The sequence below is a fragment of the Marmota marmota genome, unplaced genomic scaffold, assembly GCF_001458135.2.
Source record: "Marmota marmota marmota unplaced genomic scaffold, marMar, whole genome shotgun sequence".
NCBI lineage: Eukaryota > Metazoa > Chordata > Mammalia > Rodentia > Sciuridae > Marmota > Marmota marmota.
Window position 1 is genome coordinate 38,203,386 of NW_025999900.1, and position 11,711 is coordinate 38,215,096.

The window sequence follows — 11,711 nt, forward strand, 5'->3', positions numbered from 1 at the left end:
TAGATACTGAGAAGGAAGAAATTTAATACAACTATGGTATTTAGAGGTAGGTCCTTTAAGAAGTGATTAGGATTATATGAGGTCATCAGAACAGAGAGCCCATGATTAATTACTGGTGGCTCTTTTTAAATCCTCAAATATTTATTATGATAAATCCTCAAACACTTATCATTTCTTTAAGGGGAAAACATTCAAAATCTTATAAGCAATAGATCAGTGATTGATCTCAGTCTAAAAAAAAAATGGGCAAGAGATGCCCATGGCAGAAAGTAGCATCAGTCTACTGATCATAAGCTTTTTAACTATTTTGGTTACAAGACCAAAAAAAAAAAAAAAAAAAAAAGCGCTTATTGTTTGGCCATCTGTCTCAACACTGGGAACATCAAAATTTTTAAGTCATGACCACAGATACATTTATGTCAGGGCCTAGTGTTGGCTTTTCCTGTCTTGTTGCCGATTATGGTAATTATGCCCATCTTGTTTTTGTTAAGGATTACTATCTTTATTTCTACTATCCTGAAATGTTATCACCTCCACTGATATTAGGAAGCCTAGTTCTGTAACACCATGTCCTTTCATAAATCCCATAAAGACAGTGATGTAAGATTCCTAATGACACTTGTACCCATCTTCCTACTTCATTTCTTAATGCTTACAACAGTGCCCCCCTAGGACCTCCAGTAAGAGAGTCAGTGGTCCTTTCTCTAATCTTTTGTAATAAATTCATTCTAAAATGCCTTCCTCTCTGAATATTCTGACCTCTGTCACATTTGGGCCAAAACAGTTCTAGCAACTTCACCTCGATGATTATAATCTATTAACATATCTAAGCCTCAAAGATGCAAAAATTTCAAAAGCATGTTAAGATAAGCTCTGGGCATCTTTGTAAAGATGTTAAATCCTAAATTACCCCTTATTTAAAAAGCTTTCTGTTGTATAATCTTATATTCCATTTTTTCCTGCATCAGGATCCATTTATATATGTTTTCCTGCCTCCTATTGGTATACATTAACCAGCTCCCAAAGCTCTTTTGATCAATGATACCGATCCTCTCATACTCAACTGATAACAATTATTGGTTTAGATGTAGTGAGGGGAGGTACATTGGGTCTTCCAGAGGATAAGCATAATCTTTGGCAAAGCAAGGTATGCAGGAAATAAGACTGCTCTCTTCTATCAAGGGGTGAAGAGTAAGTTGTGTTGGCTAGAACACTCATGAGAATCTTGGGATTGAAGTTTTTTCAAATGTATCCACTCAACTTCCCCTATCCAAGGTATCAGAGTAACATTTCTTTCCTAGTAGAACCTCTGTTTATTACAAGGGAAATCAGAGATCTAAATTTAATAATATTTATAATTCTCTGGCACATCTTGGGTATTATTTTCAGCCTTTCCTCTGACTATAAGGAGAATTCCTTTTAAATACTGTCATAGAGGTCTCAGGACTTTCATACCATTCCCCAAGTTGGAAGTTAATTGTTCTGAACCTATTGTCATCTTTCTTCATAGCTTCTTAACCATCTAATTTTATAATTCTCATATTTCCAATTCCTGCTCTATGAATGACCTAAATACTCTACTGTCAAGTAGAAAGCCATTAGTATGTATAGGAATTGTCACCAGTACTATAAAACAATCTCAAGGTTGAGTCTAAAAGAATATAAATGGGCACTGCCAGCATTTGCTGTACTGTTCTTTCCAACCTCAAACACCTTTACTTTACTCTCATTTCTCTACTTTTACTTTTACCCTGCATTTCCCAAATAAAGAATTTGAATTTAATCCTTGACTCAGTACCTGCCTTCTGGAGAATCTGGATGCAATAGATGCTGATGCCCCATCCTATATCCCCTGGTCCCACCTGAGTTTACATGCAGCCACAGCAGGTAATTTCCATGCTCTGATAATTTCCCACTTCAAATGCTGATGATTCATGTCTTCTCTTCCTGATATTTTTCTCCAGAACCATGAAGTGATATTTCAGTGTTTCACATGAATTCCCAGAGAGTCTATCCACAAAGAATGACCCCAGTAGCTCAGAGAGGAAACTTGACCATTAACCTATCTTTTGTGATTTCCAAATAAACAGTCTACCTAAATTCTTGTCTCTGGGTCGACTTTTTGAGGAATCCAAATTAAAACAATAGATAAGACCCTAGATTTGTCACAAGAGGTTAATTCTACCCAATAACCTTGATATAATTGACTGATCTAGCCTGAATTAACTCAACCAATATAAAATAACTACACAGAAGCAAAATGTGCTGCATCTTATAAAAGTTTACAAGTAAAATGATTCACTCCAATAAATTATCAGTAAATTCCAATGTATTACAGTAAATCCGTGAAAAATGGCTTATTAAATAAATTGTATTAGGGTAACTGGCGACCCATTTGGAAAAGTGTGTGTTGGATTCCTGACTCATTGCTTCTGGCAAGGTAAATTCCAAATTTATACATAAAAACTCTGAATCATGTTGGCATTATCCCAGGAAACATAGATTATTTCAAAGTAATCTCAAGCAGAAATAAAAATCTCAGAAAATATATAAGTAGACCAGACTGATAAATCCGACTATAACTCAATTGAAATATTTTTTTACAACAAAAAATTTCAAAAAGAGAGTCAACAAGTTGGAGCACTGATCTTTTGTCTCCATACAAAGACATACACTTAAAGCATGTGAATCTCCGATGTATTTTCTATGGCCAAATTTAATCAGATTATATTCTTAGTCTACTCTTCCCTGTTTCTATGACTTCACTACTAATTCTTTTTATCCTTAACCGGTACATTGTTAGCCCTCTCCACATTCTTTCCTAGAGTGCATCAAACCATAAAAAAAGTAACCACAGAGTGACAGGGGCACATAAATGGAAAACTTAGCATTGCATAAAGAAAATACATTTCCCCAAATATAACATTTAACCTCTATGGAGACAAAAGCAGAAATTTTCTAGGGCAAAAGGAGTCAGGGAGAATAGTAAACAACAGTTTGGAAATGGAAATTGCATGTACAGATGGATATGCAGAGAATAATACAGACAATTATATCCTAAACAGAAAACAGCTAGAGAATGCAAAGCTCATAAAGCATAATGAAAAAGTGTATCAAAAAGGTCACTTTGCTCAATTTATAGAGTGCCATTTAGAAATTTTCTGGCTAATAAAAAGAGTAACTGATTATATTTACATTTTCAAAAGGTGGGCTTTCAAAAATTGCTGAGACAGACTAAGGAGAAGACAGATTGGGTACAAAACAGCTAGAAAATTTTATCAGGTACAAACGGGAGCATTTGAAATGAGCATATTTTAAATAATCACTGTTGAAGTTTAGTAGTTTTTGAAAGAGGACCAGAGTGATGTCCTTAAGGTGACAGATAAAATGTTATTTTTACTTTTCCTAATACTCCATTTAATTTCATTATCTCACTCAAATATTTATTATGTATTAAGCACTAATTCAGGTGTTGGGGATAAGATAGTGAGCAAAACAGATTAAAACAATCCCTCAAGGACTTTATGTTTTGATATTCAAAGCAAATTCTCCAAAAGGATACCCAAATTGCCAAATGAAGGTAAAGAGTAAGATTAGGCAAATTTGACTAGGAAGCACGCAGGAAACAAGTTCAGGAGCTTTTATTAAATAAACAACAATTTGTTTATATTTAACAAGAATTCACTTCTCCCTGTTGTTTACCAACTAAACACAATGAGTTAGGTGGGGCAATTATTACTATCCTTCTTTACAGATTTTTAAACAGAGCACCTGAATATTTAAATAATTTGCCCAAATTTCTAAATGTCACCCCTGGACACACTGATGTCTATCTCTTGTCTCTCCCATGAGTTATAAGAGGCAGGCCAAATTATATTGTTATATTGGGTGCATATATGAATATGTAACAACAAATCCCATAATTATGTACAACTCTAATGCACAATTAAAATGCAGGGGAAAAACACAAAAAGGATTAATTTGGGTCACTGGTTAGAGACAAAGTTTTATTTGTTACTTAAAATAATGAACAGTAGGTAAGAATACCTATACTTAACAACAATGCTTCTGAATCCGATGGAAGGGGAGATCCCAGCATCTTTTGGTAAAATGTCAGGAATGTGCTCACTTTCAGGCATGTGTTAACATTTCTGTGGCCAAGAAACTACAACTTAATAATGCACGGAATATCAAATTGGAAACTTTTTCTTAACTTGGTGAGTGCGTTTTGGTCTCCTTGGGACTAGAATGCATTCGAGGATATCCATAAAGCCCAATAGTCAACAGAAAAATCAAAACGGACAATAAAAAAATCACGATTCCTGGTAATAAAGCTATTTTTTTTCCTAAGGGTGGGCCACTGTCAACACTACCTCCGTAGCCTCTGTGCAGACAGTCGGGTGGGGACCACCCATAACCACAGTGGCAGTGATGTTTGTTATTACAGATCCCCTTCATATTGCAGGTCTCAGGAAGGCAGTCTTGTGACAAGACAGACAAACTAACACACTTTTTGTCGATACAGATCTTTCCTGTTCCACAGGCAGTGCCATCTTTCACTTCACCAATGTCAGGTATGTCCATCCCTAAATGATGGACAGAACTCCAGCAGGTGACACCATTGATGCGAGTGTGCTGCAAAACATAATGATCTTGGAGATGGGGAATGTCTTCCACATCTTCACACTGAACTCTCCCACAAAAGATGTCAGACACGTTACATTTTAGGTATACTGTGCCATTTATACCACAGTGGCCAAACTGGTTTCCTTGGGAGTTGATTTTTTGGTAGCAATTCTGAGATGCACTCTTTGCACCTTGGCCAAAAATTTCCTTGCACTGTTGGTCATGGTTATGACATCTCTTTTGATAGCAGTAGGCACTTTCACTACAAGGGATCCCATCCTGCACATACCCATCTTCTGGGCACTGATGGGATGACCCATTACACCACTCTGGAAGGTCACATTCATTGACCTGTTGTCTACAGATTTCCCCTGATGGTACGAATTTGCAGTCTTTGCAACAAAGTCCAGAAGCACAAGCAGCACCTGGCCTCAGGGTGCAGTTCACCAGACAACAAGGATCTTGCTCACACTGACGTATGGATCCACAATCACATTCCTCTTCTCTTTCAACTGCACCATTTCCACAGCGCTTCAGCAAAAATATTTCCCCTGGTTTTGGATGGTTGTGCAGACATGATCCTTGGTTTAATGTGGTCTTCATAAAATCAACATAACTGCAATTGGTAAATCTCTCTGCTGGTACTCTGAAAGTACTCATAAGGCAGCCTTTTTCCCCACAAAAACAGAAATCCTCATCATGATACATACCCAAAGTATGACCTAATTCATGGGCCACAGTATTAGCAAAAAGAGACCAGGGGTCTTCTTGGAAATTATCAACTCCACAATCAATAGGAGGACGACATATTCCTGCAACATAGGCTAGACCAAGTATACTTATATGTGCATTTTTTATGAAAATATGTGCAGCATCATGCTGTAGCTGGGAAAGACTGACTTGTTTCCACTGAGAAAAATCTTCTAAAACCTGTTCTATGTTTACCATCGGGAAAGCATTTCTTTGATTCCAAATCTCAATCCCAACCAAAATTACATAAGTGCTCAACTGCTGATATAAGGAATCCACTAAATTGACAATAAGAACTACATCCTCTTGCACCTTTGACAAGTTGCTTTGAGAGTAAACGAAGAAATCATGATCTATCACTACCACCAGCTCCAGAAACCATGTGTGGGTCCACCAGTCCCCAGTAGAATTTTGTTTCCAATCTGAGCTCTCAATCACTTCAAATTCCAATTGTTGACGTGCTATTTCCTTCTCTGTTAAACCACAGCTCGTGGGTGAAAATTGTGTCTCGTTACTGTGTAATCTATAAACCAGGTGTTCAAATGTGGCAGAGTGCCTAATGGGTTCAATTTCATAAGTGAGGTCATTTATTTGTAACACTCCCCGAAAACCCCCAAAACAGGCACTGAAAACAACCAGAGACTCGGGGGCCCCCTCCACATAACCATGATAGTAACAGTCATCTGGGATGAAGGGGTGATCTTCCAGGAGGGCATGCTGCTCTGTGTAGGTGAGCACAGGAAGATGTGCAGAAACTAATAGTTTCTTGACCCTAATGTGCACAATGTGTTTCTGGCCCCCAAACAGCAGGCTGTAGGAAAGCCATCCTGGAGTCTTTGCACCTCTGCCTCTGCTGGTCACCTTCAAGGGGATCACCACTTCTGGGGAACTGAGATGTTGGGTGGGCCCAGCTTGGGAGAGGCTAGAAGGGGACAGAGACACTTCGAGCCAGAGCAGCAGAAGAGTGGCTCTCATGGATGCTCCATCCTCCACAGCCACCATTATGGAGCCATCTATCCAGAGCAGAAGAGGACAGGATGTGAGGCACTGCTTGTGTGACTCCTTCCCCCTGAGTTGCTCAGGGTGCAGGGCTGACCTTATGGATCTGTGTCCTGGCAGAGTCGGAGCATCAGAGCTGCACTGCTGAAAGGGAGAATAAAAATAATAAAATAAATAAAACAAAAGAAAGGGTGGGACAAGTGGTAGGATTAGGTTAGGAAATGAGGAGAGAAAAAGCATGGAGTAGCAAAAAAATTGAGTAATGAATCAAGAAAATTATTTGGATTTGCTTTTAAAAAATGAGAGTAGAGAGTTGGGAGTGGTATAGATAAAATGAGTCAATATTGGCCATATATTGATAATGGTTGAAGTTAGAAGACGAGTACTTACATGATTATCTCAATCTTTATAGGCAGTATGAAAATATCCATAATAAAAATAGAAAAAAAAATAAAAATAAAGAGACTCTGTATCTCAATTTGTTCAACACACATTTGGTTTGTATCTGTTGTACTTATGCAGGACATTATTGACAGTGATCCATTTACAACAAAACTGAAGACATCAAAATCAATCACAATAATTGTATGTTGATTTGATTGGCCTTATGATTAACATTATTTTCCTTTATTTCGAGTCTCCAAATTATATTCTCCATTGTTCATAACTTTATTAGACTACAAGGTCCTTGACTATGGCTTAATGACTTTCCTTGGTCAATAAAAGAGCTCAAATTAACTGTTTGCTGATGACATGATCCTATCTTTAGAAGACCCAAAAAGTCCAGAAGACTTGTAGAATTGATAAATTTAGTAAAGTAGCAGGATACCAGATCAACATACAAAAACCAATCACTTCCCTATACTCCAATAATGAACCTTCTGAAAAAGAAATTAGGAGAATTATCCCATTCATAATAACCTCAAAAAAAATCTTGAGAATTAATCTAACGAAGGATGTGAAAAACCTATACAATGAAAACTGCAGAACACTGAAGAAAGAAATTAAAGAAAACCTTGGATGGAAAGATCACTCAGGTTCTTAGACAAGCAGAATTAATATTATCAAAATGGCCTTATTACCAAAAACATTATACAAATTCAGTGCAGTTCCCATCAAAATACTAATGACATTCTTCCAGAACTACAAAAAGCAGTTCTAAAATTCATCTGGAAAAATAAGAAACTCAGAATAGTCAAAGCAATCCTGAGCAAAAAGAGCAATGCTGGAGGCATCACCATAGCAGACCTCAAATTATACTACAGAGCTATAGCAATAAAAGCAGTGTGGTACTGGAACAGAATAGAATACACAGATACTAGCGCACATAAATATAGTTATCTTATACTAGACAAAGGAGCCAAAACCATACATTGGAGAATAGATAGCATTTCTTAATAAATGGTGCTGGGAAAACTGGATATCCATATGTAGAAGAATGAAACTTGACTCTCACCCTGCATGAAAGTCAACTCAAAGTGGATCAAAGACCTAGGAATTAGACCAGAAACCCTGCAACTGCTAGAAGAAAATGTAAGCCCAACACTCCAACATTTTTGGCACAGGAGCCAACTTCCTTAGCAAGACTCCTAAAGTGTAAGAAATAAAACAAAAAAAATCTAATAAATGGGATGGCATCAATTTTAAAACTTCTGCATAGAAAAGGGAATGATAATGTGAAGAGAGAACCTACAGAATGGGAGAAGATCTTTGCCACCTGCTCCTCAGATAGGGCATTAAGATCTAGAATATATAAAGAATGCAAAAAAAAAAAACCTTAAGTAAAAACAAATAACAAAATTAATAAATGGGCAAAAGAACTAAACAAACATATCTCAAAAAGAAGAAATACAAATGGTCAACAAATATATGAAAAAATGTTCAACATCTATAGCAATTAGGGAAATGCAAATTAAAACTACATTGAGGTTTCATCACACTCCAGTCAGAATGGCAATTATCAAGAATACAAATAAATGTTAGCAAGGATGTGGGGGAAAAGATACACTCATTCATTGCTGGTGGTTGCAAATTAGTACAACCACTCTGGAAAGCAGTATGGAGATTCCTAAAAAAAAAAAAAAATTAGAAAAGAAAACCAGGAATGGAACTACCATATGACCCAGTTATCCCACTTCTCAGTATATATCCAAAAGATCTAAAATCAGCATACTACAGTGACACAGCTACATCAATGTTTATAGCAGGACAGTTCACAATTGTCAAGTTATGGAACCAACCTAGGTGCCCTTCAACAGATGAATGGCTAAAGAAAATGTAGTATATATAAACAATGGAGTATTACTCAGCCTTAAAGAAGAATGAAATTATGGCATTTGTTGGTAAATGGATGGAACTGAAGAATATCATACTAAGTGAAACAATCCAATCCCCAAACCCCAAAGTCCAGATGTTTTTTCTGATATGCAGATGCTAGTCCAAAACAAGGAGATAAAAGGAAAAAGGAGGGGGCTCCATTAAAATAGAAGAAATTGAAGTAGATTAGATGAAGGAGATTGAGGCAGGGAGGAATGGATAAGGAAAGAATAATGGAATGAATCATTCCTAACTTTTCTATGTACATATATGAATATACCACAGTGAATCTCAACATCATATATATTCACAAGACACTAATCATGTGTGTGTGTAGCAGAAAGGTCAGTAGAGTAGAGGGAAATGAATAGGGGGAGAAAAGGGGAAGTACTGGGGACTGAACTAGAACAAATTATACTCTATGCTTTTATGATTATGTCAGAATGAATCCTAATGTTATATATAACTAATAAGAATTTTTAAAAAGTAAAAAAGCATTTATGTGTTTAGAGCATACAAAGTACAGGACACTGTAGCAGATATTAGGAAAAAACCTTGAAACAAATAATGTCAAATAGTCAATTTAGTGCAAAAACTTGGGTCAGAAGAAAGAATAAGCTTTAGGGGGATTACAATATCACATTCGATATTTTATATTGAATAAATTTAAAGTCCTATTATGCTGAGAAATGTGTCCATAAATTTCATCATAATGTCTATAAATTTCATTTTGATCTCAACTGACTGGCAAAAATTGAGCCTGTGTTAAAACAGAGAAGTAAACAGACATTTATGATATAATATGAAACAAATCAGATTGACCTGAAGCTTTTAAAGCTTATGCTTCAGGGACCCTCATTGCATAGACCTTCATAAGACCTTGGGAGGGACTCAGCACTTTATGAGACCACAATTTTAACTCATAAACAAAAGAAATGATGAAGATTCTCTGAAATTTGATAATTTGTAATTACACCTCTCACTACAAATAAATTGTGAAGCTTACATTTTTTTCGAAACTATCAAGAAAATAAAATTTTATCAAACATGTCAGGGAAAGACAAATGACCTTCAGTTCTTACCACAGAAAATATAACAAAAGCAATTCTCATAAGGGAACCAATTAAATAAATAATTCAAATGGTAAGGAAAGCATATTATAGAAATGTGTCAGGAATCAATAGAAGTATTGGGGAGTATCAAATTTGTGATACTTTATGGTGTTTTTAATCTTTCAAATTTTAAAATTCATAATGTGTTATGATATTCATTATTTATTTGCTTATTTATTTTTACATTTGTAATTTTGGGTCATTTTCTTAAAGTGGGCAACTCATCCTATAGATGGGTCAAGTCCCAAACTTGAATCCATGCTGGTGATAAATGTATTGCCAGATGTTAAAGTGCAGTTTCTTATAAGAACATGGTTTCTCAACTCAAAATAGAGGTTTCTCAACTCAAGGACCTAGGCATTAGACCAGAGACCCTGTGCCTACTAGAAGAAAATGTAGGCCCAACTCTCCATCATGTTGGCTTAGGAACTGACTTCCTCAACAAGATTCCAAAAGCACAAGAAGTAAAATCAAGAATCAATAAATGGGATGGAATCAAACAAAAAAGCTTCTTCACAGCAAAGGAAACAATCAAGAATGTGAAGAGAGAGCTTACAGAATGGGAAAAAATCTTTACCTCCTGCACCTCAGATAGAGAATTAATCTCCAGGATATATAAAAAACTCAAAAAGTTAACATTAAAAGAACAAATAAGGGGCTGGGGTTGTGACTCAGTGGTAGAGTGCTTGCCTAGCACGTGCGGGGTTGCTGGGTTCAATCCTTAGCACTACATAAAAATAAAATAAAGGTATTGTGTCCAACTACAACTAAAACAAAATATTTTTAAAAACCAAATAACCCAATCAATAAATGGACTAAGGAGTTGAACAGTCACTTCACAGAATAAGAAATACTGGGGCTGGGGTTGTGGCTCAGTGGTAGAGCACTTACCTAGTATGCATGAGGCACTGGGTTCAATCCCCAGCACCATATTAAAAAACTAAATAAACAAAATAAAGGTGTTGTGTCCATCTACAACTAAAAATATTTTTAAAAAGAAATACTTATAATCAACAATTATATGAAAAAATGTTGAACATCTCTAGCAATTAGAGAAATGCAAATTAAAATTGCACTGACATTTCATCTCACTCCAGTCAGAATGACAATTACCAAGAATACAAGCAACAATAAATGTTAACAAGGATGTAGAGAAAAAGGTACTTTCATACATTGCTGGTGGGAGTACAAATTGGCGCAACCACTATGGAAAGCAGTAGGGAGATTCCTAAGAAAACTTGGAATGGAACCACCATTTGACCCAGTTATCCCACTCCTCAGACTATACCTAAAGGATTTAAAATCAGCATACTACAATGATGCAGCCACACAACAGCCAAGCTATGGAACCAACCTAGGTGCCTTCCAACAGATGAATGGGTAAAGAAAATGTGGTATGTAAATATACAATGGAATATTTTTCAGCCATAAAGAAGAATGAAATTATGGCATTTGCTGGTAAATGAATGGAAATTGAGACTATCAGGCCAAGTAGAATAAGCCACTTCCCCCCAAACAAAGGCTGATTCTCTCTGATATGTGGATCCTAACCCACATCAAGGGAGGGAGGGGAGAGGAAGAATAGAAGTCAATTGGATTAGACAAAGGGAAATGAAGGGAAGGGAGAAGGGAGAGGAGCAGGAAGGACAGTAAAATTAATTGAACATAACTTTCCAATTATTTGAATATATGACCAGGGTAACTCCACATCATATAATTACAATATGTTATACTCTGTGTATGTACAATATACCAAAATACATCCCACTGTCATGTGTATCTAAAAAGAAGAAATAAAAAAGAACACAGTTTCTTATAGCATCTTTAATCACACCAATCTGAGAAACCTTGAACAGGATACATGAAAAATGAAGATGATTAACCAAATACCGATTAGCTCCTGGCCTC

General features: G+C 36.2%; 1 protein-coding gene across 1 annotated transcript; it reads right to left on the minus strand.

Moving 5' to 3' along the window:
• Window positions 1-3,626: 3,626 nt before the first annotated feature.
• On the minus strand, window positions 3,627-6,514 carry Adam21 (ADAM metallopeptidase domain 21). The gene has a single exon (XM_015493461.2). It carries the CDS (start codon window positions 6,376-6,378, stop codon window positions 4,210-4,212), a length of 2,169 nt encoding a protein of 722 aa, XP_015348947.1. The 5' UTR covers window positions 6,379-6,514; the 3' UTR covers window positions 3,627-4,209.
• Window positions 6,515-11,711: the final 5,197 nt, after the last annotated feature.